The 27972-nt window shown below is 36.9% G+C and overlaps 2 protein-coding genes across 14 annotated transcripts in view; both read right to left on the minus strand.

The window, feature by feature from the left end:
• The window catches only part of LOC126764075 (equilibrative nucleoside transporter 1-like), a 183554-nt gene that overhangs the window by 8992 nt on the left and 146590 nt on the right, over positions 1-27972 (minus strand). For 4 of the 12 annotated variants that reach the window (XM_050481850.1, XM_050481849.1, XM_050481848.1 and 1 more), the window contains exon 9: positions 14880-15149. The exons of the other annotated variants lie outside the window; for them this stretch is intronic. In XM_050481850.1, the coding sequence (XP_050337807.1) occupies positions 15008-15149 (142 nt within the window). In that variant the 3' untranslated portion in view covers positions 14880-15007. Of the gene's footprint in view, positions 1-14879; positions 15150-27972 lie in introns of those variants that run through there. 12 annotated transcript variants of the gene reach the window in all.
• On the minus strand, positions 22272-27897 carry LOC126764071 (uncharacterized). 2 transcript variants are annotated; one of them, XM_050481842.1, is made up of 3 exons: positions 24809-27897; positions 23988-24442; positions 22272-23929 (listed from the first exon to the last, which is right to left on the minus strand). In XM_050481842.1, the coding sequence occupies exons 2-3, from the start codon at positions 24421-24423 to the stop codon at positions 23100-23102; spliced, it is 1266 nt and encodes a 421-aa protein (XP_050337799.1). In that variant the 5' UTR covers positions 24424-24442; positions 24809-27897; the 3' UTR covers positions 22272-23099. The 2 variants fall into 2 exon arrangements, with proteins under 2 accessions (XP_050337799.1, XP_050337798.1); XM_050481841.1 differs by having other exon boundaries at positions 23988-27897.

Genomic DNA, 27972 nt, shown 5'->3' on the forward strand with positions numbered 1-27972 from the left:
TATTGTAAGATAATAATAAAAAATAAAACCCACATGTATTGTAAAATAATGAAAATATATTATTAAACAGTATTAACGTTTTATTTTTATTTATTTAATAATAATAGAAAAATTTGTTTTTTATCGGTCACCACGCTCAAAAAGTGTAACTTGAATTAATATCAAAGAAAAAGAAATACTGCATGAATAAAATAAAAAAAACAGCTATTGTAAGATAATAATAAAAAATAAAACCCACATGTATTGTAAAATAATGAAAATATATTATTAAACAGTATTAACGTTTTATTTTTATTTATTTAATAATAATAGAAGAATTTGTTTTTTATCGGTCACCACGCTCAAAAAGTGTAACTTGAATTAATATCAAAGAAAAAGAAATACTACATGAATAAAATAAAAAAAACAGCTATTGTAAGATAATAAAAAATAAAACCCACATGTATTGTAAAATAATGAAAATATATTATTAAACAGTATTAACGTTTTATTTTTATTATTTTTATTTATTATTTATTTAATAATAATAGAAAAATTTGTTTTTTATCGGTCACCACGCTCAAAAAGTGTAACTTGAATTAATATCAAAGAAAAAGAAATACTGCATGAATAAAATAAAAAAAAACAGCTATTGTAAGATAATAAAATAAAACCCACATGTATTGTAAAATAATGAAAATATATTATTAAACAGTATTAACGTTTTATTTTTATTATTTTTATTTATTTAATAATAATAGAAAAATATTTTTTATCGGTAAAAAAGTAATGAAAATATATTATGAATAAAATAAAAAAAACAGTATTAACGTTTTATTTGTATTATTTTATTTATTTAATAATAATAGAAAAATTTGTTTTTTATCGGTCACCACGCTCAAAAAGTGTAACTTGAATTAATATCAAAGAAAAAGAAATACTGCATGAATAAAATAAAAAAAACAGCTATTGTAAGAAAATAAAATAAAACCCACATGTATTGTAAAATAATGAAAATATATTATTAAACAGTATTAACGTTTTATTTATTTAATAATAATAGAAAAATTTGTTTTTTATCGGTCACCACGCTCAAAAAGTGTAACTTGAATTAATATCAAAGAAAAAGAAATACTGCATGAATAAAATAAAAAAAACAGCTATTGTAAGAAAATAAAATAAAACCCACATGTATTGTAAAATAATGAAAATATATTATTAAACAGTATTAACGTTTTATTTATTTATTTAATAATAATAGAAAAATTTGTTTTTTATCGGTCACCACGCTCAAAAAGTGTAACTTGAATTAATATCAAAGAAAAAGAAATACTGCATGAATAAAATAAAAAAAATAAGATTATAATTGCTTAAGTTGATACAGCATGCTATGCAATAGCTTTACGACCAAGCTGCTATTCTTTAAGCATGGATGTGCCCCGAAGTTTTGACACACGTCTTTTTACAAAAAAATGCCTTGAAAAAACCTTTGTCAGATTCGCACATAGGGTGGAATGCACTGAATTTGGCGTAAAACAGACAAAAACAGTCACATAGTACTTCATGAACGCCCAGCTAAGTCGATATCTTTAATATTGAAAGACAAAACGAATTGCAGCGTTTCGGTGGAAGTGCTGCCATAATCTTCGTTCACATTTTAAACTTGTGCACGGTGTAGATCTTGTACAGGAAAATTCATTTCTTCATTTTCGCTTAAGTCTTGGAATATGAAACTCTAAACAGGCTGTTTTGCTTGTATGAGGCGATGTTCGGCGTGTAGATTTAGTACGTGGAGTAGTTAAGGTTGTAGAAAAGAAGTTGCGATTTCCCTGCAATAATTATGTAATGACGTTCGTTATACGATAGACGTGAATTGGCAAGCCGGTCATTCACACGATGCAGACCTTTCGTACTTTAGTACGTATTTAGTGCTTATTTGCTTTAGTGAAGCCACTTTTGCTACTCATAATTAGCTTTTGTGCGAATATATATAGTGGAGCAATATGCTTTTCAGAAGACAGAAGTCATGCAGTCTAACTTTTTGTTCTGGAGAAGAACTTACCACTCCTGCCATTTGTATCTGCGAAATGTTCAGATTGTTTATGAACTAGGCCACCTTTTTACTTGTTTGTTAAATTGCGTTGTATTAGGATTTTTGTTTGTATCATAATGTTCGGTCATCTGGCGGGATCGGAAAGTTTTACCAACAAGGGTAGAATTGGTATCTTTGTTAAGGTCGATAAAGCATAATCGACCAAGTAGTGTATACAAACTGCACAGATATAGCATATATTTGAAGATTTACAATATACATATTACGGTCTCGTAGAGAACTAGTGGAGTATTTCGCTGAAAATCTCGATCTTCTTTATGTACGACTATTTGTCAATAAATTTTGTCACCGTCCCAATTTCACCGAAGATATTCTTCTCAGACCCTATCATTTTCCGATTTGAGCTTACATTTTATAAGTTGTTCATTTCCATATTTAAAAACTGATGTATTTCAAAGGTGCAGGAATGACCTAAGAATATATGTATAAGAAAATTTTGACCTTAGATGTAGTCGCGCAATGTACCGGACATTATCCGATCTAGTAATTGTGGCTTTATAGAAGTTTTCACACTACCGATCTTCTGATATTATTATTGCAACGGTGGAGTTCTCCTAACTCGCAAAGTTTCCCTAATTGTAAATTGAGGTATTCATATACACTTTTCTTTAACGTGTGTGGGTTCAGTAAAAATTGAGATGTCTTAATGAAACATGGTGTACATGTTTCTCGGCACCGTAAGACGATTCGCATTGCAGATGGGCGCAATCAATGCCACGCTCACCAAACACCATTAAACAGACACCTATAAGTTGCCATAACTAAGCACCCACTTAAGATAAACAATTGTAATTTGGCACAGGGGATCCCACTAAAAACGGGCACTTGTGGGCTCAAAATTTTGAAAAAGTGTGAGTGGAATCGCTCGCAAATTGATTTAATGTAAATATCTTCTAAACCACTTAAACTATAAAAATGAAATTCACTCAGGAGTATTTGGCATGTTAATAGTATGAAGTATGGTAAGAAAATAGTAAGACTTTTCGTCGAAATATTATTTTTCAGGTTGGAATAATTGTCAGTGACATCTGAACCAAATGCCACATGAAAACAATTATTCGTGTTTAGTATACGCTTGTCTTTCCGAAGAACATAAAGTGTATTCGGCGCTTTTTTCGATTATTCAACAAGGAGTTCCATTACATTTTGTGTGCGGAATCAAAGCTCTAGTGCCGAAACGTTCAGAAAGTTGGCCTCAATGATAATTGAATGTCGCGAACAATAGCTTTTGATTGGTACAAATAATTCAAAGAACATTCACGACGGACCACGGCCAGGACGGCCGTTAACATTAACTGATGATAAATATGTCAATAAAATAAAGAAATTGGTGCTTGAGAATCGGCGATTACCAGCCAGTGATCTTACTGGCATAGTTAGAGTATCAGAAGGATTACTGAAAACTATTTTGTAAGATCATTTGGGTATAAGCAAAGAGAAAGCACGATTGGTTCCAAAATCACTCAATTTTTTCGAAGAACAGTGTCGTCTTAACGTCTCTTAAATAATACTTTCCGACTACCATGATGTAATATAACATACTGTTTCTGACGATGAGTCTTAGATCTATGCTTACAACCCGGTATTAGATGGTCTTCTTCTTCCTTAGTAGCGTAGACACCACTTTCGCGGTTATAGCCGAGTTATTTTATTATTTCGAACTCATCTATCTTTATTTTTATAGGGGAAAAAAATTATTGAGCTTTTGGAAAAAAATCTGGATATTTAAAGGTATTAGATTTACAAAAGGTAATAAACGTAATTTAACACCCAAATGCGTCTTTATTAATTCGATAAATGTTATCTCTTAAAATCTTCCTTTAATTCGGAACTTATTACAAACAATGTATTCATTTGCACGTTTTTTCACTTTAGTAAACTGCTGGTTCGAATATTGGTTTTGTATATGTTCGAAAAGACGAAAATCTAATCAGATTCTGTGACAACTTTGAAATCAAAATTGGTTTGCAATTCTGACAGCTAAGATATTCTGTCTTGGATTCCACAACACCCCTGTAGGACTGTATACAGTGACGAGGGATACAATTCGCAGGTCTGATTGTTTCATTTCATTTGTTCACTACCAGACCCATTTTTTTCGCTTCCTTATATAGTCTGGAGAAGACAGAACTAACGGTCCGGATGTTGAGGCCAATAATATCAATATCCTCGGTCTACGTCAGCAGCTGTACACTGTTATAGAAGATGGCACCTTCTCTATTTAGTTCTGCAGTTCGAGATTTTTCTCTTTTTGTGCTGTCGGGCATGCTTTTGTTAAACCATTGCTCGGCCGGCAATCATCGGCCCCCGCCGGCTTTGTTGTTCCTTAGATGGATAATTGCTATTCGAACTTCTTCATTGCCGGGCAATGGAACGTTTGCTCCATCTTCATCGATTGGGGAATCGCGTTCCCCATCTCCTGGTGATATGCTTTCCCTGCAATTCGACAGGATGGAGGTGTGTTCTCTCCATAATATTAGTATGCTCTGGGCATCAATAACTAAGGCACCTTTGGGGGTTATACAAGAGTATGCTCCGGTCTGGAAAACTTCTGTTAGTCACTGCATCTTTTCGTAGAATTGAATCTGAAAATGCATCTCGCTTCCCTCTTCAACTCTCGGTATCTATCCCATCGCGCACGTATTGGTGCGTCATTTGCTGCACACAGGTGGCTGCGAATCTTGGCTGCAACAATATAGTGGTCCAAGTCGATGTTAGGAACTCGGAGCGCACGCACGTGTAAAACACCGGAGACGTGTTGAACCGAAGACAACCAGGTAGCTTGATGAATTTTTCTATGCTAGAATCTTGTTCTACAGATAACCATATTTCGATCCCCGCGCAGTTGCTCATAGAAAACATCTTTGATCATATCGTCCTTATCTTCCGTCTGGCGTAGGCGCAAATCAGCGATATGTTGAAGAGTGTCGCTTTGATGCGGATTGTGGCTAGAAATATGGAGTGATGATACCAGTGGTCCATAAACCACACCAAACCGTTGTTTTTTCTAGATCAAAAGGCAGTTCTTGAATAGAGAAAAGCAATGTCGCTCGGAAAGGTCGAGTGGCTTCAGTTCATGCAGAACTTGTATTTTGTACGATCCATACGTCAATCCACGGTCTTCGTGTGCATTCTCAGCTACGGCTGCTATAGTTAGTTCATTGCGTGCTGGCGTGGTCTATTCGGCCGAATACTAACCAATAAGGAATGCTATGTCTCAATATAGGTGGTGTTGCGAATAGTACGCTCAGTAGGCCAATTTTGTTGATCATAAGTTGAGCGAAGCGAGTGAAACACATCCTTTACAGAACGTGAATTTTCGTAATAAAGTTGAACCGTTTGTAAATGTTATTCAGGCGTAAGTCTTTTGATGATGAAGTGCCAAACAATACTGAACGAAATTAACATGACGGCTTATAACGACTCACTCGTGATCTGTCAAAAAAATGCAATTGAACTACCTTGCTACCTCTACTTGGATCATCCGATGTAACCCTATATCAATCTCCATTAGCTTTAAGTGATATAAACAATCGTTTGGTGAACAAAACTATTATAATCTGTAGCAACATGTTGCAAGACTATAAAAAAGAAGTGTACCACTATGAGAAAATAATATTAAGACTCTGTTCATAATTTTAAACTTCTTTTCAAAATCTATGTCGTCCTTCCCAAAATATACAAAACTGTCAATTTAGGTGAATTACGTGTGGATTTTCTTCGCACCAAAATCGACAGTTTTTTATTTACCGCACCACTCAGAAGATTTTTTTTGGAAAAGATGATTGGCGTATAGAATCGTTATCGATTTCACGTTCTCTCAAGCCTCGACCTTATGTTGGTCAAATGGCTTCAGTTCTTGAGTGAGAACAATCTTGTAAGTAGGGAACCTCAAAATAGATCACCCTTAATATAGAGAGGGCGTGGTAATTTTTTGATTCCACTGTTTTCAAAATTACAAGTTTTTAAATATACATACATATATTGTATGTATGTATGTAAGTATATATATGTAATATAAAAATTAATTGTTACCAGTTTAATGTTTCAGAAATACGGTCATCTTTGAGACAATAACAACCTTGACTAGAGCAATACAAAACAGTATAAAGTTGTGGAAATTTTCGATATATTTTTTTCATAATTCCATATTTTAGATATTCAAAAATATCTCCCTGAAAGGATTTTTCTGAGTTATTTCCAAAGTTACAAATGTTTTAGTGTCTTGTCACTCTATCACATGAAGCAACAAAAATGTATATATTGAAAATCGTAATATTTTTAAAAAATTCGACAAAATTAAAAATTTTGTCAAAAATTTAATTTTTTTGAGTAAACGCTCTTTTTTGCAATTTTTTTCAGTTTTGCACCTTTTTCAGATAGCGACATTTTTACTAATCAAGAATTCATCATTGTATTATTTTTCAGATGACCACAAGGAACGAGGACATTGTCGTTTTCCCCCTTTACTTCACGCCCACATAACTCAATGAAAATAACATTTTTTTAAATTGATTTTCTGTACTCTTCAAATATAAATAAACAAATGATAAAAAAATTAATGTATACAAAAGAGCTGTTTATTTGGCAACCCTGGAGCGAAGTGGAGAAAAATAAAGTGTGAAAGAAATAAATTCAATAATTTTAAATATTTACAATAATTAAAATAAACAACTTGTTTGTATACGAAAGTGCTTTTCACGGAGATCGCCTGGAAGTTGAAGTGCGGTGAGGAGATTGAGTGGATAGGCTGTTGCACCTGCTAAAAGTTTCTCAGGAGATGTAACCTATTACCATTTTTTCTTTCTTTTCTTATTGGACTTTGACCAGCAAAAAGGAATTTGGAAAAGTCACTACCATAGTATAAGCTTTATTGTTATCCAATGCTAGAACCAACTTGTACTTGCGTTCTTTAAGCTTTTTACCTGTACTAGGCTAGCCTAAAAGTATACACCGAAATTAGTGAACGTTTCATCTGGTAGTTGCCACATATATATATATATATTTATTTATTTATTTTTACTAACTATTGGCTAACTAACTCACCATTACCTACGAATAATCCCTTATACAATAGACATATAGTATATAGCTGGATTATGCTTCGAACCCCGCCCCCTGGAGGGGGTCGGGAAATACCAACAAGCCAACCGAAAAAATTAGTTTCCGAAATAGATGAATTGAAACAAAAATTAAGAGAATTAGAACAATTATGCGAACAATTAAAAATTGAAAATCAAAAACTTAAAGAACAAAATAATCGCCCACTTGTGCCTAATTATAGTCAATCTCAATACGAAACTGATGAAGAAGAACTAGCTCTGGAAACAGACTGGATTTTAAAGAAAAATAAAAGGCCTAGCAAAAAGCGTAAGGCCGAAGTTTCACCAGAAGTGGTTTTAAAAGAAAATACTTTTTCTTCGAACGGTGAAAACCACACAGTTAAAAATGAAAAACCAAAATATGAACCGCGACCTCCACCTATTATGATTTCGAATATCTCTAATTATAAAGAACTAAATAACCTAATTAAAGATAATACTAAAAGTTCTTTTGTATCTAAACTATTAAATAACGACATCCATAAAATAAGCGTTACATCAAGTGATGACTACAGATCAGTTACAAAAATGTTGTCTGCGTCGGGAGCTTCATGGTATTCCTTTGAAGACAAACAAACGCGTCCAATAAAGGTTATGATTAAAAATCTCCACCATTCGTGTAGCATTAGTGATATTATCGCTGATTTAAAAGAACAAGGTTTACATGTCATAAACGTCGTAAATAAACTCAAGTGGAAAACACGAGAACCTTTAAACATGTTTTTAGCTACTTTTGATTCTAATGAAGACATCAAGAAAATTTATGAAATCAAACACATTCTTCACACCGTTGTTCTCATCGAGCCTATTAGGAATTCTAAACTTATTCCACAATGTAAAAATTGCCAGGCATTTGGACACACAAAGAACTTCTGTGGCAAAATGTCAAAGTGCGTTAAATGCGGTGGTAAGCACAAAACCATCGAGTGCCAAAAACCCAACACTGAAAAACCAAAATGCTGTAACTGTGGCGAAAGCCATCCGGCAAACTACAGAGGATGTATTGTTGCCAAGGAGCTTCAAAGCATTCGTAACAAAGCCTTGAAGAAATAAAAAGTTACCACAAAATTGCCCAGTACATCAACTAATCCACCCATTGGTAATAAAAGTACTGTCAACAAGCAGAATCGTGTGCAGACGAGTAAGCTCACTTTTTCTGAAGTACTGAAAGGCAAATCAAACGTGGTGAACGAAAAAAACACAAAGATGACTGAAGACCTACTAACTCAAATACTTGAGATGTTAAATAAACAAGAAAAATTCAATAACGATCTGTGCAGCCGCTTAGATAACCCCGAAAAAAATAAAAATAAAGCAAAATTGAAGGCATGAATGGTGCTCTCCGAGTTATGACATGGAATGCAAATGGGCTATTAAAGCACCAAGATGAGCTTCTACTTATTTTACAAAAAGAAAAAATAGATGTATGTCTTATTTCCGAAACTCATTTTACGAGACACAGCCATATAACTTTCAAAAACTACGATATCTATCATACAATCCACCCTAGTAATTGTGCGAGGGGAGGCACTGCTGTTATTGTTAAAAACAGCATTATACATTATGAGGATAGAAAAATCAGTACGCACAATATTCAAACCACAACTATTACACTAAAAGCAATGAACCAACCCTTGTCAATTACTGCAATATATTGTCCGCTGAGATACAAAATCCTCGTTGAAGAATATAAAGAACTTCTCAATATGCACAAACACAAATTTATTATGGGAGGCGACTTTAACGCTAAGCATGTTTACTGGGGATCGCGCCTGACGACAGCTAAAGGGCGAGACTTATTCCAGGCAGCTCAAGAAACGGGGTGTGAGTTTGTATCGACCGGAACACCAACTTATTGGCCAACGGACACCAACAAAATACCAGATGTAATAGACTTCTTTATAACCAGAAAGATATCTCGAAATTTCATAGAAATAGAAGGTGGATTAGATCTAAGCTCTGATCACTCCCCATTATATTTAACAGTAAGTGAAACAGTGGAGGATGGGGTCATGTGTAGAAGTTCACGCAAGTGAGGAAAGTTCTCTGATCGCCATTCACTTGGGAGTGGCCAGAAACGATTCTTTTACATATGGCTCAAGCAGCTCACGACTTACGGTCTTTGACCAAGTATCCTCTGGGTAGCCTAAGAACATCCGTTCGAAGGTGAGCTAAAGTGAGAAGGCGAAACACCCCTGCATAGGGTTGTGCGCTGGGTTTGGGACCCGCCACGTAAAAAGCTCACCCCAATGAAAAACCAACAGCAGCCTCGGATGAGAGACCCCCCTTTTGATGACGACCATGGCAAACGAAAGAAGGACTACGAATTAAGGGCATGCACCTGGAATTTCCGGTCCCTTAATTGGGAAGGTGCCGCTGCCCAGCTGGTTGATGTCCTCGTAAAAACAAAGGCTGACATCACCGCCGTCCAAGAAATGCGATGGACGGGACAAGGACAGAGACGAGTAGGTCCTTGTGACATTTACTACAGTGGCCATATAAAGGAGCGCAAGTTTGGTGTGGGATTCGTGGTGGGAGAGAGACTCCGTCGCCGGGTACTATCATTCACTCCGGTGAATGAACGTCTAGCCACAATCCGCATCAAAGCGAGGTTCTTCAACATATCGCTGATCTGCGCCCACGCTCCGACGGATGAGAAGGACGATGTGACCAAAGATGCCTTTTATGAGTGCTTGGAACGCACTTATGAGAGATGCCCCCGCCACGATGTCAAAATCGTGCTTGGCGACTTCAACGCCAGGGTGGGCAAAGAAGGTATCTTTGGCACTACGGTCGGTAAATTCAGCCTCCACGAGGAAACATCCCCAAATGGGTTGAGGCTGATCGACTTCGCCGGGGCCCGAAATATGGTTATCTGTAGTACTAGATTCCAGCACAAAAAAATTCATCAAGCTACCTGGCTGTCTCCGGATCGAAAAACTACCAACCAGATCGATCATGTTGTGATAGACGGAAGACACGTCTCCAGTTTTTTAGATGTGCGTGCGCTCCGAGGTCCTAACATCGACTCGGACCACTATCTTGTTGCAGCCAAGATTCGCACCCGCCTCTGTGCAGCAAAAAACGCACGCCAACAAACACAAGGAAAGTTCGACGTCGAAAAGCTGCAATCACAACAGACTGCCGAACGATTTTCTACTCGGCTTGCACTCCTGCTCTCTGGGAGCACTCATCAACAACTCGGTATAAGGGAACTGTGGGACGGCATTTCAAACTCCTTACGTACAGCTGCATCCGAAACCCTTGGTTTTCGGAAAGTGCAAAAGAACAACTGGTACGACGAGGAGTGCCGCGCCGCAGCGGAGAGAAAACGGGCTGCCTACCTCGCAACATTACGATCGACCACAACACGTGCGGGATGGGATAGATACCGAGAATTGAAGAAGGAAGCGAGACGCATCTGCAGACAGAAAAAGAAAGAGGCCGAAATGCGTGAGTATAAAGAGCTTGATAAGCTGGCCGACAGGGGTAATGCTCGAAAATTCTACGAAAAAATGCGGCGGCTTACAGAAGGTTTCAAGACCGGAGCATACTCTTGTAGAACCCCCAAAGGTGATCTAGTCACTGATGCCCAGAGTATACTTAAATGGAGGGAACACTTCTCCAGCCTGCTGAATGGCAGTGAACGCACAACACCAGGAGAAGGAGAACCCGAATCCCCAATCGATGATGATGGAGCAGACGTACCATTACCCGACCATGAAGAAGTTCGAATAGCAATTGCCCGCCTGAAGAACAACAAAGCGGCAGGGGCCGACGGATTGCCGGCCGAGCTATTCAAACACGGCGGCGAAGAACTGATAAGGAGCATGCATCAGCTTCTTTGTAAAATATGGTCGGACGAAAGCATGCCCAACGATTGGAATTTAAGTGTGCTATGCCCAATCCATAATAAAGGAGACCCCACAATCTGCGCCAACTACCGTGGGATTAGCCTCCTCAACATCGCATATAAGGTTCTATCGAGCGTATTGTGTGAAAGATTAAAGCCCACCGTCAACAAACTTATTGGACCTTATCAGTGTGGCTTCAGACCTGGAAAATCAACAACCGACCAGATATTCACCATGCGCCAAATCTTGGAAAAGACCCGTGAAAGGAGAATCGGCACACACCACCTCTTCGTCGATTTCAAAGCTGCTTTCGACAGCACGAAAAGGAGCTGCCTTTATGCCGCGATGTCTGAATTTGGTATCCCCGCAAAACTAATACGGCTGTGTAAACTGACGTTGAACAACACGAAAAGCTCCGTCAGGATCGGGAAGGACCTCTCCGAGCCGTTCGATACCAAACGAGGTTTCAGACAAGGCGACTCCCTATCGTGCGACTTCTTCAACCTGCTTCTGGAGAAAATAGTACGAGCTGCAGAACTAAACAGAGAAGGTACCATCTTCTATAAGAGTGTACAGCTGCTGGCGTATGCCGACGATATTGATATCATCGGCCTCAACACCCGCGCCGTTAGTTCTGCTTTCTCCAGGCTGGACAAGGAAGCACAGAAAATGGGTCTGGCAGTGAACGAGGGCAAGACGAAATATCTCCTGTCATCAAACAAACAGTCGTCGCACTCGCGACTTGGCTCTCACGTCACTGTTGACAGTTATAACTTTGAAGTCGTAGATAATTTCGTCTATCTTGGAACCAGCGTAAACACCACCAACAATGTCAGCCTAGAAATCCAACGCAGGATAACTCTTGCCAACAGGTGCTACTTCGGACTGAGTAGGCAATTGAAAAGTAAAGTCCTCTCTCGACGAACAAAAGCCAAACTCTATAAGTCGCTCATAATTCCCGTCCTGCTATATGGTGCAGAGGCCTGGACGTTGTCAACAACTGATGAGTCGACGTTGCGAGTTTTCGAGAGAAAAGTTCTGCGAAAGATTTATGGTCCTTTGCGCGTTGGCCACGGCGAATATCGCATTCGATGGAACGATGAGCTGTACGAGATATACGACGACATTGACATAGTTCAGCGAATTAAAAGACAGCGGCTACGCTGGCTAGGTCATGTTGTCCGAATGGACGAAAAGACTCCAGCTCTGAAAGTATTCGACGCTGTACCCGCCGGGGGAAGCAGAGGAAGAGGAAGACCTCCACTCCGTTGGAAGGACCAAGTGGAGAAGGACCTGGCTACGCTTGGAATATCCAATTGGCGCCACGTAGCGAAAAGGAGAAACGACTGGCGCGCTGTTGTTAACTCGGCTATAATCGCGTAAGCGGTGTCTACGCCAATTAAGAAGAAGAAGTGAAACAGTCATTAAAAGAGATCTTAGTCTGAAGCTATACAACAAAAATACGGACTGGACTTCGTTCAAACAAATTCTTCAGACTAAAATAAAGTGTCCGAAAATCACAACAATTGAACAATTAGAGTTAGAAGTTAACACATTTACGAAAGAAATTCAACAAGCAGCTTGGGATAATACTCCGGAGTTAAAGCGGAAAAGTGTAGGTTCAAATTACCCCAAAGAAATAAAAATCCTTCTAATTAAGAAAAGAAAGTTACGACGGAAATGGCAACAAACCCGCTCACCACTCGACAAAACCAACCTTAATAAGGCAACAACAGAATTAAAACGAGAAATTGCTCATATTAAGAATGAGTCAATTTATAAATATTTATCTGAACTATCCGCTGACAAAAAAGATGATTACTCACTCTGGAAAAGTACTAAGTATCTGAAACGTTCAACAAGTCACGTTGCACCACTAAAAGTTGCTTCCAATACATGGGCTAGAAGTGATTGTGATAAAGCTAATGCATTTGCAAAACACCTAGCTGAAACCTTTCGTCCAAACGAGGATAGTGAAATCGCGTACCTCAGTAGCATTCAACAAGATCATGCAACAATCCCAGCAATCACCATTTGTGAACTTAAAAGTGAAATTAAAAAGCTTAAAGTAAAGAAAGCAGCTGGCTTCGATTTAATTACAGCTGAAGTGTTAAAGCAGTTACCATACAAATGTTTACGGAAGCTCGCATATCTTTTCAATACAGCAATCCGTCTGACATATTTTCCAAGCCTTTGGAAAGTTGCCGAAGTTGTTATGGTTCCTAAGCCAGGAAAGGATAATAGAAAAATCCCTGGAGGAAGGAAACGTATGCTCAGCTGTATTCCTTGACGTTGCACAAGCGTTTGACAAGGTATGGCACGAAGGCCTTATGCAAAAACTAAAATCATGTCTTCCGGTTGAGTATTGTGCTCTTTTAGAATCGTATATCACCATGAGATTTTTCCGTGTAAAACAAGAAAATGAATTCTCTGAACTAAAAGAAATTGAAGCAGGAGTTCATCAGGGAAGTATCTTAGGTCCACTTTTATATATTTTGTATACAAGAGACTTACCGTTAGCACCAAACAGTATGACTGCCACTTTTGCGGATGACACCGCAATACTATGCGTCGAAAAAACAGCAGAAAAAGCTGCGCTAAAAATGCAACATGCAATCAACTCCGTAGTAAGCTGGACTAAAAATGGAGAATAAAACTAAACGGTGGCAAATCGGTTCATGTAAATTTTACAAACAAAAGAATCACTTATCAACCTATAAGTATTCTAGATGTCTGCATACCATACGCAAATACAGCTAAATATCTTGGCATCACGCTCGATGCTAGATTACGTTGGAAGGAGCATATTAAAATAAAAAGGATTGAACTTAATCTGAAATTGTCGAAAATGAAATGGCTAATTGGGCGAAGGTCAAACCTGTCCATACACAACAAATTACTTCTTTATAAACAAATAATCAAGCCGATATGGTCATATGGTGCGCAACTGTGGGGATGTGCCAATGATGGCAGTATTAATATTATACAACGTTTTCAAAACAAGGTGCTAAGAGGCACTGTAAATGCTCCTTGGTACTGCAGAAATGCTGATATTCATCGAGAGCTAAGGATGAATACAGTCGCCGAAGAAATAAGGAGTCAGGCAGATGCCCACTACAAAAGGCTTAATGCACATGTGAACGAGGAGGCGAGAAATCTTCTTTTAGACACATGCCTCTGTAGTCGATTATGTCGCAAAAAACCACATAGCTTAGTTGGAAGCTAAAATATAAAGAAATTAATTATACTTTATACCGTATATGTATGAATATTACTATTAATTTCTATGTAATTTGTTTTTAAGTTATTCAAATCAAACTGCTCGTTAATTTTTGAAACTAGTTGTAGTGATATCAAACATTGTTAAAGTTTTAAAAATGTTTGTAATAAAACAAAAAAAAAAAAAAAAAAAAAAAAACTATCAAATGCATTTTTTTATCAGTTGCAAAAAAAATTTGACCTCTAGACTAAAATACCCCTTAAAACTTTTGTACATTTGTAAATATTTGTATTGTATTTTTTTGTAAAAATAGTGCGGGTATACCACCATCATTTCCATTTTTTTACGTTTCAATGCTTTACATTTTAAATTCTTATTGTTGTCGAAAATCCGTGTTTCTTCTGATAATATTATTATAGCTGTAGATTTTATTTAATAACCTTTAAATCAAATTGAATTCCAAACTCATTTTTTTTTAAACCTCAATTTCCATGTTTTCTTTAATGTTGAAGAACGAACGATTTATTTTCTCAATAGTCTCTTCACTATAGCAAAGGATATCTCCGTAAACCGCTGAATTTTATCAATGGTTTTGAAAGTCAAAAACACGGTTTAATTTTAATGAAATTTTATCAAACAATTTTATTTGATATTATTAATTTGTATTTTACATATGTTGAAATGATAATAGCATATCAATGTAAAATTTAATTAAATGAAAGAGATATATCATTTTTTTTTAAACAATAAAATAAGGATTTAAAAACGAAAATAAAATTCCACCGAATATTCCTGTAATGAGCATTGCAGCGGCAAACATTCCAGCCTTAACTTGATATTTCAGTTCAACTGATTGTGGGGCGTACATCATTGCCAAAGAGCTAAAAAATAAAGTGATTAATACGAAATAAAAATTGCATTGTGGTAATAACAAATGTTTAAATTTTTTTTTTTAAACAAACTAAAAAAGTTGGTTTATATTGCAAGTAATCTAACAACTCTATAAGCAAGTAACGGAATTCTGTTATACCCGTGACAGACATGTAGACATAATATCATAGAGTATAGGGGGTATTCCATACCAAATCGACTACTTTTGAACCCGACCCCTTTAGATTTTGCTGAAACTTATCCATCCTTTTCTACCCTTTGAAAAACATTTTAGAGAATTTTTTCAAAATTTTTTGTCAAACTTCAAAGAAAGCAATGAATTTTTCAAAAAAAGGCTTTTATATTTTCCAATAGCCATAACTTTTGTAAGAAATTGACTTTTGGGGAACTTTTTTTTTGAAAATTTGACCATTTTTTTTTAAATAAATAAATAAATAATAAATAAATAAATAAAAAAATTATAAAAAAAAATCGGCCCACTCCGGGATTAGCAGGGATAGTTGTCAAATTAATTCAAGCTTTTTTTTTTTTTTTTTTTGAGGAAAAAAAAAACAAAAATGGCGAACTTCCAAAAAATGACGATTTTACTTAAAAAAAAAACGATTATTTTATATAATTGATCGTGTTAAATTTTTTTCGTCAATTTTTCGAAAAGTTCATTCAAAAACAAAAATGTTTTTCAAAGGGTAGAAAAGGATGGATAAGTTTCAGCAAAATCTAAAGGGGTCGGGTTCAAAAGTGGTCGATTTGGTATGGAATACCCCAAAGATATCATGGTATTCTGTTTACTACGCTAATGACACACATGGCAATGTAGTAAACTCAAATACTAGCTTTGTTTCATAGGCATTTAATATTTTCAAAAAATTTTAAACAACAAAAATGTAGTTGTGTGTTGTGAAGGAAATAATATTTTGCAAGTATTTGGTGACACATTTGTACCATATAAAAGGTGCGTTCCTAAGTAAAAAGAACTTAAAAAAACTGAACAAATGGTTTTTTTCGGCAAAATCAATTTATTTTATTCAAAATAGTCTCCTTCTGCTTCAATACAGCTTTTTGCACGGTCCAAAAGCATGTCGAACGAGTGTTTTAGCTCGTTGGCCGGTATGATCGCCAATATGGCGGTGCAAGCCTTTACGTCTGCATCACGCTTTCCTTTCGTGGGCAAATGCATTTTTCTGAAAAGGAAGACTTCGCACGGTGCCATATCAGGTGAATACGGAAAGTGATTAATGGTTAAAATGTGATTTTTGGTCAAATAATCGTCCTTCGAATGTTGGGTTCTGAGCAATTTTTGGTTGTCAGTCAAATTGTGCGGAATAAACCGTACACACACCTCTCGTAAGCCCAAAAATACGATAAATTGATGTTTTGGAGATGTTCAATTCCATTTCCATGGATTTCAATGATGATTTTGGCTGATTTTTGATGATTTCACGCACAGTTTCGATGAAATTTCCGGCGATCATGGATTTTGATTGGCCCACATGTTGATCATCATTTATGTCCTCCCGACCACTTTGAAAACGTTGAAACCACTCGTGCACTCTGCTACGGGATAGGCAATCATCGCCATGAATTTGTTTCATGAATTGAAACGTTTCGGTAAAAGTTTTACCGATTTTAAAACAAAACTTAATGTTGGCTCTTTGTTCGAAGCTCATTTTCGCACCGATAACACAAACATACTGGCACTTATAACTTGACTTCCGATCGATGAAATGTCATGAAACTCTCACTGGACAATCGATAAAGATAGCAGATTCTAACACATCAGTCGACATATAGATGGCGCCACCTAGGGGCGTTAGATTCATAATTACTTCCTGTTTACTTTGGAACGTACCTTGTATGGTATTGTTACTACATGTCTTGTCTCTGTATAACTTTAAAGCTGAACTATGACGATTTGATTATTGGAGAATGGCAATTTTTGCTGACATGTCAAAGTTGACCTTTTTTGAATTTCGAAAAATTATAATATATGTTTTTGAAATATAGTTTCACTCTACCTATATACTCAAATGCACTTAATTTATATTAAGGGGCTGCACTATTATGAGGTTGAGGCTAGAACAGTGATCGCGCCAACGAAATGCCAAGTTCAATGACTCCAATAAGAAATGTTTGCTGTGCAACAAATGATAAAAAGTAGCACTACTCCCTTCAAAACCAAGTACGGTACTGTAAGTCGTTTAAAAGGCGAAAAACGAAATTAAGTCTAAACAATTATTTCTTAAAAATAAAACTATGTACTATACATGTAGGATAGCCCTTCCAAATAAACGTACTTGGTTCAACTTTATAATTAGCATACACTTTTATTTAAAATACATAAATGTTAAATGTTCATGTACAAACTGAATATGTGAAGTCCGTCCGTTTGACCGTCCTATATGTGTGATGACAGTTTAACGACTGTCTCTTGTTCTGTTTGTTAAGTTGGTTGTGCCCTATCAGTGCTGCCTATTGTTATAGGTCAGTGTTGCTTTTTGTAAGTGAGGTGAGTATGCGTACGTATTAATAGGTATGGCCACTACGTGTTGTCCTGTCATCGCTTCCCACAATCGGCCATCCTGCACTTTCATTCGACCCGAATGAAAGATAAAATTTTTTCATGAAATCTGCGACGGTAGTCGTGCGTCCGGGTCCTTCGTGATCTCCAACTTTCACAACTTCGTATCTGCCATGTTTCAACTGCTTAATGATCTTGTACGGTCCAAGATATTTTAGCTTCAGCTTCAGCCCAGATCCATACTGTGTACGTTTGATTGCTACCAGTTCATTAATTTTGTACTCAACTTCAGCTTTACGACGAACATTGTAGGTCTTGCGATTTTCTTCTTGCAAACGAACTATGTTCTCTTTCGCTTGAAGACGGCTTTTCTCACGCTCTGAGTCGATTTCTTCTGTTGCGAAGTTTTCTAAAAGCTCTTCCAGATTCGGCATTTCAGCCACTCGCATTTCTAATCCAGTTAATATCTTAAACGGCGATATTTTTGTACTACGAGGTGGAGTGTTGTTTATAGTCTGTTGTACGCGTTCTACATGTTTCTACCACTCACCAGGACTTTCGTGGCATAATTTCGATATCATAGCTATCACGATTTTGTGTATTCGCTCAACCTGTCCGTTCCCCCTTGGAACACCCGTGGCAATTGTTAGATGCTGAATACCTTCTTTCACACAGTACTCTTTGAAAAGAGTTGACGTAAATGCGGAGCCTCTGTCGCTGATTATGAGCTTTGGATTTCCAAATACCGACGACTGCTTCCAAAGTCTGTCAACTACTGCCTCTGCTCCCGTGTTTTTTGTTGGATAAAGCCAAACAAATTTGGAAAATGCGTCGACAACCCCAAGCAAATAATTATAAGATTTCTTCGACATTTCCAAAGGTTCAACGTGGTCGACGTGGTATGTACCTAAAGGACAGTCCTCCTTGTTAATTGGATTCAGCCAGCCTTCCTTTTTCCCTACTTTATTTTCGTTTACCAAACATTCGATACAGCTTTCTACTACGCGAGATGTTTTCGCTTTCAACTGTGGAATGTAATATGTTTTCTCCACTATGTCTTGGGTTTTCTTACTGGAGAAGTGACCTTGTTTATGTGTAATCCTTATCACTTCCTCCTCCATGAGTGAAGGTACTACTATCAACTCTTTGATGGGGTCCTTGTGTAATATGCCGTATTTCATATAGTAATCCTCGTATTCGTCCTTTTCTAAAATCTTCCGTACAGCTCTAACCCAATTGTCCTCTTCTCGAGCTTGCTTTAACCGGTGTCGCAATGAATCTTCCATGAGTAGACAGGAAACTCTGCTCAACGCGTCTACGTGCCTCATTTTAGTGCCACTTCGATGCTCTATTTCGTAATCAAAATCCTGTAAATACATTGCCCAGCGCGAAACTCTTAAGGGTACGTCTCGTTTCTTCATCGTCATGGCGAACGCATTAAAATCGGTTACTATTCGGAATTTAATACCTATCAGATATACACGCCATTTCTTGAGTGCTTCGATGATGGCTAAGACTTCGAGTTCGTACGAATGGTAAAACTCCTCACACGGTTTCGTCTTCCGACTCATATACTGGACTGGATGAAAGTTCTGATCATCTCTATTCCTCTGCAATAGCACTGCCCCATATCCGAATTTCGATGCGTCTGTATGCACCTCTGTTACTGCTCGCGGATCGTATAACGTTAAAACTGGCGCATTGATTAGTGCCGATTTTAGTTGCTCATCACCTAGTTCATATCGTACATCTTGTTTCAACATTTCTGACAATGGTCTCGCAATTGTTGCGTAACCTTCGATGAATCGCCTAAAGTACGAGGTTAGTCCAAGGAATCGTTGCATAGCTTTTTTATCACGTGGCAGCGGGAATTGTTTGATGGCGTTCGTCTTCGCCTCGGATGGTTTTATGCAACTATTCTTGATAATATAGCCCAGGAACTCAACTTTCCTACCCAGAAACTGACACTTGCTCCAATTGATTCGCAATCCACTAGCTGCAGCTGTCTTTAGCACAACTTCCAAGTTCTTGATGCCCTCGAATTCATCTTTGGAAAGAATTATAAGGTCATCCATGTACGCAATCACGATCCCATCTTTTATAAAATCTCTGAATACGGCTAGAATGAATCTCACAAACACTGCTGGTGAATTACAAATTCCAAATGGTACATACAAAAACTCATACTGTCCGGTTCCCGTAACAAATGACGTATATTTTGTGGATTCGGCGCTTACGGGCACGTGAAAGAATCCATTTACCAAATCAAGTGTCGTATATATCTGGGCACCTTGCAAACACTCGACTACTTCATCCATCAATGGCATCGGGAAATTGTCCCTTAGTATTTTCGCATTCAATCTCCTATAATCGCAGCATATCCTCTTTTCGCCGTTCTTTTTAGGTACCAGAACATTTGGTGATGCATATTCCGATGTGCTGGGTTTAATGACCCCTTCTTCCAACCATCGTCCAACTTGCTCATCGACCCAAATCTTATCTACGTAGGATACTCGCCTCGGCCTCTCGTATACCGGCTCATCGTCTTTCATTACAATTTTCATCTCGACAGGCGACTTCACGTTCTTCGCTGGTCGATACTCGGTTATCAACTTATCTATCATCACCGCATGTGTGTGACTGAGATGCTGCAGATCGATATGTGATGCTACACTCATATCAGAAGCCAAAAAGATGTGTCCAAACTCGCCAATCAATTCATTAATCCGATTCTCATCTTGTTCCATACTGTTCCTCTTCACAGCGCATACATCGGCACTTCCGTATAATGACGTTGATGCCTCGCCACGCTTCATACTATAAGCTCCTTGGGCTCGCTTATTAGTTGTTGACTCTGCAACTAAGCGCTCCACGTGTTCCTTTAAAACACCCTTCGACACCTCACAGCGTCCACGCGGTTCATTAACCACGTCCACGTGCCCCTTGGCACCAACTTCTTCTCCACACGCCTCAGATGAAACTTCTTCGGTACAAACACTTATGCCGGTCTTCTGCTGCACTCCCTTTATCTGCTTCGACCCTTTCTTGCAAAATTTAACGTCTTCCTCAGTCACTATCAAATCTACTTGCTTTAGGATATCATTCCCTATCACGGCATAATAACTTAAATCACGCTCATTTGCGACATGAAACTTAACTTCCAAAGGTATATTGTCTATAACCATTGATATCGTAAAACTGCCCATGGTTACCAATTCGCTGTTGCCAATGCCAGCCAAATACTTCTTTTCGTTACTTAATTCAACATCAAACCGTAGCATCAACAAAGCATCAATCCGAATTAGACACAAATCGGAACCAGTATCAATTAACGCAGACATCGTTTGGGACATCCTATTAGGTGCCGTAAAAATCAAATCTTTGAATAATAAATTGCTGTTCCTGCTTATCTTCCTCATTGTATTCATACTCCCTTTCGCACCCCTTTCTGGCTTGTTGACTTTGACGAAAGTTTTACATTCGGATGCTTTATGTCCTTCTCTTCCGCAACTGTAGCAGGTGAATCTGCCCTGTGGACAATCTCTAGCCATGTGTGAACTTTCTCCGCATCTAAAACACTTCCTATCTCCGGGATTGAAATTCGATGTTACTCTGTTTGACGACGATGATTTGAACGGATTTGCAAATTGGAATGGAGGCTTTCCAGCGTTGATTCGTTCGTAAATTTTGATCTGCTCCTTGAGATCACCGATGGACCTTGCTTGGTATAAATTGGATTTGTTTACTTTAGAATCCGGAATACCATCGACGAAATACTCTATAAGGCTGTGGTCATCTAAGTTTATAGGTTTCCCGATTTCCATCAGACAATATAGGTATTCACGCATATCTTCGTTCTGTCGTTTACGTCGGTTCCTCAATGTACGATGTACATCAATTGCTGATACGGTGGTACCAAACTCGCTCTTCAATGCTGATTTCAACGAACTCCAACTACAAATACCAACTTGACCACGTACGAACATCTTTGCAGCTCCCTTCAGTAATTGCTTGGCATAGATATATTTCTGTAGTTCATTCCACTGTACAGCTTCCGCATTATCTTCGAAGTCTTGTAGCCATTGTTCAAAATTAGGCTGTCCTGAACCACTAAATGGAGTCATGGAATCTTCCACATCACGAATCGTAAACATCGATCGCTCTACAATCGGTGTATTCACGCTACGTCTACTACCGGCGTCATCGGCCTCATCCTCGCTTGCATTCAGGCCGAAGTGTCCCAGCAATCTGTCCTGCAGTACGGTTTTCCGTCCACTAGCTACTAATCCCAACCTTTCCAAGTTTTCCCTAAGTCCGTCCACAGTCAATGCTAAAATCTTTTCGCGGTCCATTGTCTTACAATGCTCTTACCAATTCAATTACAAAATCAATATCAATACAAATTAAGGAAGAAGTGAAATATTACAAATTTTAAATTTTATATACGTATTAAAAATATAAAATTCCGCAAATTCTTAATAAATTTTACAATATGTTACAAAATGAAAATGGTTACAAAGTTTATTAAAATTATTTCGAATAATAATATTGGAATAATGTTTGTAAAATGAAATTGAATTACAAAATTTATTAACCCTAGAACCATAACGTCATTCTATACTACGTTAAGACCAACTATGCGTAAATTTTACGCAGAAATGAGAATCCGCCTAATATAACCCGATTTTGAGCCATTTTGCAGTCTAAATTGATAATTCTTATCAAACAATTTATTTTTAAAATAAAGTATACGATTTTAAAAGAAAATTCAGTTCATTTTATTAAAGAAAAGAGAAGGAATAGATTAAATTTCATTAACACAGTTTTTACAAACTTTAATTTGATGTTCACCACAAATTGCTGATGATTTGCATATAGAGCAATATGTTGTAGTAAATCGTCTTTTTGTGTAGTGGCAAAATGTGCAGTATTTCCTTTTCGCCTTTTGCGGAGAAGCTTTTTGACTAACTATTGAACCTATTGGGTTGTTAGTTTTTATTATTTCATTTATTTTTTCTTTTAATTTTGTAGGCAACCGTGCATTTAGCAATCGTTCCTCTTGCCACGGTTGTGTGAGTTCTTCATGAAGTTTAAGTACAAACTTTGACCTACTCATAGGCTTAAGACCGTTTCGTGTTACATTGTGACTATATAAAACGTAGGCATTAACTGAAGCAATATTTAACATATTGTAAAAGAAACAAAGTGGCCACCGTTTCGTCTTTCTGTTGCAGCAAATATTTTGAGTCATCTGATCAAAAGTGTCAACTGCGCCTTTGGTCGAATTATATGTGAGTATAATTTCAGGTTTTTTTGTGGTTGGGTCTAGCGCTCCATTAATATGCATCGTTGAAAGTAATAGTACATTCCTATTTTGTTTTGGCTGGAATGACACTAAAGTCATATTCTCATTGTAAACGAATCAGGATGATCCACACTGCCGTGACTTAGTGTCAAGTAATTCCGGTGGTATTTCAGCTTTATTTTTACGTAGTGTGCCAACAATTGTCATACTGTAGGGATTATTTAACAGTTTTGTTGCCAAAGGGATGCTCGTAAACCAGTTGTCCATTGTTATATTCCGGTTACTTCCATGCAAAGGTTTCGTCAGTCCTTCAACAAAGTAATTGGCTAGTTGTTTTCCTTGTGTATTAGTAGACTTTCCGAGATACGGCTCTGCGTTAATAACGTATTTTGTAGCGACATCGCAGACCATTACAATTTTTATTCCGAATTTATTTGGTTTGTTCGGAATATACATCCTAAATGGGCATCTACCTCGAAAACCAACAAGTTGCTCATCGATGGTTACATAGGAACCAGGCTTAAAATTCTTTGTACAACTATCAACAAAAATATCCCAAATTTCAGAAATTGGCGCCAATGAAGACTTTTTCTTCCGCTCTTCTCTTGTAGTCATATCGTCGAAACGAAGTGAGTTTAGAAGAAACTCGAATCTATGTCTACTCATTGTCGCTCTATATCGATCGCCCGAATAAGAAGTGTCAAACAAGATATCAGTTGATAGATGGTTGCTCTTCAAAACAGCAGACAAATACAGCAAACCCAACAAGGCTTTCAATTCCATAAGACTTGTATTTGAAACCGTGGCATTTCTTGATTGATATTTATTTCTTAGTTGAGAAAATTTGGCATTTGTATGGTATAAAACAATATTCAATATCTCGTCACTAATAAACAGTTTAAATGCATCGCTTGGTTCCATGGCTTCTTTGGCGTTACCCGATGGTCCTGTAAATATTTAGTGTAGATGTACGAAAGTGTACTTCTCTCATTATTATTTTATTACCTGGCCGAATGTATATAATATTTCGTGCTGCGCATTTACCGTATTCACGTTTTATTGGAAAATTATTCCAAATGTGACCGTTTTTGCCCAAAATTTGACTATTTTCCCCAATTTCCGCAAGTTGGTTATCCAACTCTTGTTCCAAATTTGGCAATGTTAAAGTTTTACGTTTTATTTTTGTCTGCTTATTCCCCTCCAATGCTGTTGCTGTTTTTCTTTTTTCAGACCAGACAACTTCTAGTTCTTTTTCTAGCTCTGCTTCATCAATTGGATCAGGAAAATAGCTCATATCGGCCAAACTATCGTCGCTATCGAAATCTTCATTTTCCTCTTCTCCATCTCCACTGATATCACTAAAATCTTCATCATGCAGAATAACCTCTATATCGTCATCATCAAATTTTTGTTTTGAAAAACACGGTTTTCCAGCTGCCATTTCGTCAGTGAAAACAAGCCTACATAAAATTTGCACAACAGTTGTATACTTTTATTACGAATAATTATTCCACTTATTACCAACAATGCGTAAATTTTACGTATTCGATTTTTTCGCTTTTTACCAACAATGCGTAAATTTTACGCATAGACTTGTGCTGCACTTGCTCTCAAACCTTCAAATGACCACATTTGCTGGGTTTTCTCATTCCTGCATATATAAAACTAATTGCTACAAGCACTGCCGGCGCTGGGTACCGTTACGTCATGGCACACTTGTGCAAACACAATTTGAAAATTGTATATGCGTAAAATTTACGCATATTATGGTTCTAGGGTTAAATTGAATTGAATTATAATATGAATATAAAATTATATGGCCTTACTTTATTCGCCTCAACTGTACTTGTGAATTGTTTTACAGTTGTCCTCTTTTGGTTACCGCTACTGTATTTGTTCACTTCTCTGCTACTATACCGCTACCAACGCTTTGCTGATGCCTTCTCTGCTACGAACGCCTTGTTGCTGCCTTCTCTGCTTTACACCGCTACGAATGTCTTGTTACTACCCTCTCTGCTTCTACCGCTACGGACGCCGCATGCGTCTGCGTTCCTGACGCTCGCCTTAATACTCTGTTTCTTTATATTCTTACCCTTTGCTGCTGTGTTGCTTTACTTTATTGCTGCTTTCTGGATCTTACTTGTTGCTGACTTGATGGTCTCGTACAAAAAAATTTATGCTGCTTAAAATTTGCTGCTCATCCGCTACTCTGCTTCTAATCACTGCATTCACCGCTACATTCTAGGTTTTTCTAATAGGCGTCCGTTATACGTCAGTATGTTTCTTAACACCGTTACTTTTGCTTTTATATGTAAATATGTATGTGTATTTTGCAAAATTACAGTTCTTTTCGAACGTTTTATACTTTTGATATAAAGTTAAAATTTACACATTGACGGAAACGTTTTTATTTATCTAATAACTTTACGCGCACTTCACATTTGAAATATAAAAAATGTCAATTTAAAAGTTTTTTTTTTCCCCCGCGGGGCTACCATCTCACTCTGACACCATATTTGTAGGATAGCCCTTCCAAATAAACGTACTTGGTTCAACTTTATAATTAACATACACTTCTATTTAAAATACATAAATGTTAAATGTTCATGTACGAACTGAATATGTGAAGTCCGTCCGTTTGACCGTCCTATATGTGTGATGACAGTTTAACGACTGTCTCTTGTCCTGTTTGTTAAGTTGGTTGTGCCCTATCAGTGCTGCCTATTGTCATAGGTCAGTGTTGCTCTTTGTAAGTGAGGTGAGTATGCGTACGTATTAATAGGTATGTCCACTACGTGTTGTCCTGTCATCGCTTCCCACATACATATATACTTGTTTGTCAATAGTGCACATTTGTGCTGCTATACCATATTGTCTAAAGACAACCGTTTACTTTTGTATGGTAATTACCATTATGACCTAAGTGTCTTTCAACGTGTTAAAAGAAAGGTGACTCTCAAGTTCTGAAAAATTGGGAATATTCCAATATTTTGTGATTGAAAATATATATGCTTTTTGGATAACAAAATGCCGCATTAAGAGGTGTGTAGGTAAAACAATAAATATTACATAACTTTTAATTGACTCAAAACTTCATTTTGCTTAAGAAGAAAAAAATGCATTGCTTCATTAAATATGCTGTGACACAAAATTTGGGTTTTTTATGGTTTTAAATTGTTAGGAATATTTTTTTTAACACTTTCATATCAAGTCACTTCATTTAAACTACATATGTGACCTGGTCTACGAAAAGGGAGCTAACGTGCGAAAACTAGTTTTCTGGGAAAAACTGTTAAAAATAATCGTCAGTTTCTCGTTATCTCATTAATTGTTCTCCTTTTTTTGACACCTAAGCCCCCTTCCCGTAGACCAAGTCACATATATTGATTTACATTCTTTTATTTTAAAACTGCATGATATATGTAAGGGGCGGGAAATAAAAAAATGGAAATTAGATACACGAAAACATAACATTTTAATAAAAATTAGCTTTAAATATGTTTGGATGGTTATATGAGTTCTAACTGGACAACTTCCCATCGGGATTCATGCAGTAAGACTGAACATCTTACCGGGTGCCAGTTGCATTAGCTGTTGGGATAAAATGATATAGAAGTATATCAACACTTCCATTTTAAATGCCCCGCTTTAGCGGTCTAATTGCGTGTGCAGCGTAGGCACGACAAATATTGTGCGGACGGTGCGGTGCCTTAAATGCGGGTAGATCATAAATGCAAACATATGTTTGCAAATATAGATGTCCACTATTTTCGACGTTGCCGCATCGCACGCATTTATTAACAATCAAACTAATTTGATTTTGCCCTTTATAAAGGGAAGTGCTTTGAGGTATAAAAGCCATTACACGAACTAATAAAAGTTAAAAAACATTGCATATTTATATTTTAGTATCTGAAAAGTACTTGAAAAAATTTAATTTCTGCTTCACGTGGTCTGAAAATTCTTTAAGTTGCTGATCGTATTTCTTAATTTTGTATTTTCATTAAAATTATTGTGCAAAGCGTTTCCATTTTCTTTATCAATTGTGACGTTTTGTAAAATAAAAATTGGGAGTGCCACTGTTTTTTCTTAAAGATACACTGATTCCAAGAGAAACAGATGGAAATTTGTCGACGGTGTTGGAAGATTCAACTACTGCAACTCAAGCAGATAATGAAGTTTCAAAAGTTGAAGTAAACTATGCCGCACCAACTTCCTTTAAAAAACAATATTCCCCCAAGCCTTCGTCTGTACGTCCGAGTAGAAAAAGGATTCGTGAAGATGTAAATTACGCGCGAGATAGGTTTATATATATTGAAACCAAAAAACTAGCTTTGCTTTTTTTTAGATCAACAAAAATGCAAACATGTTACATATTCGCTAAGACCAAAAACGTGTCAGACAGTTAAAATAAGCAATGTTCTAGTACCCCAAGCGAATGAAGTAACTTATCTAAGGATTCACCTGGATTGAAGGCTCACATGGCGAAAACATATAGCGACTAAAATAACTTGCATGAAGTTTAGAGCAGCAAATTTAAATTGGCTTTTAAACAAAAATTCTAAACTTAGCCTAGACAACCAAGTCCTGTTATACAATACAATCATAAAACCGATTTGGATGTATGGTATTCAACTGTGGGTACGACCTGTGGAACCAACATTGATATAATACAAAGGTTCCAATCTAAAATGCTTAAAACAATCAAGGGTGTACCATGGTAAATGCGTAATGAAAATATTCATAAAGATTTTGATATTCCTATGGCAAAGATGGAGATAGGTGACAGCAGAATGAGAAATATTTCTAAACTTCGCGAACATCCAAATCCATTTGTTGTATAAAATCCGCTGGAAATATAAAACAATACATTCTATAAAGTAGCTTTTAAATACTTAACAATTGTTGCTACATCAGTTCCATCCGAACGTTTATTTTTGAAAGCTAGTCAGACAGTGAGCAAACAAAGCTAATAGTAAAATTTTTTAAA

This window comes from Bactrocera neohumeralis, unplaced genomic scaffold (genome assembly GCF_024586455.1).
Source record: "Bactrocera neohumeralis isolate Rockhampton unplaced genomic scaffold, APGP_CSIRO_Bneo_wtdbg2-racon-allhic-juicebox.fasta_v2 cluster09, whole genome shotgun sequence".
NCBI classification, from domain to species: Eukaryota; Metazoa; Arthropoda; class Insecta; order Diptera; family Tephritidae; genus Bactrocera; species Bactrocera neohumeralis.

Excerpts from the sequence above, each read along its gene's own strand:
- LOC126764071 (XM_050481842.1), bottom strand. The coding sequence starts at position 24,423 with ATGGCAGCTGGAAAACCGTGTTTTTCAAAACAAAAATTTGATGATGAC. Across the intron at positions 23,930-23,987 it reads TATTATATACATTCGGCCAG|GACCATCGGGTAACGCCAAA; the intron begins GTAATAAAATAA and ends AAATATTTACAG.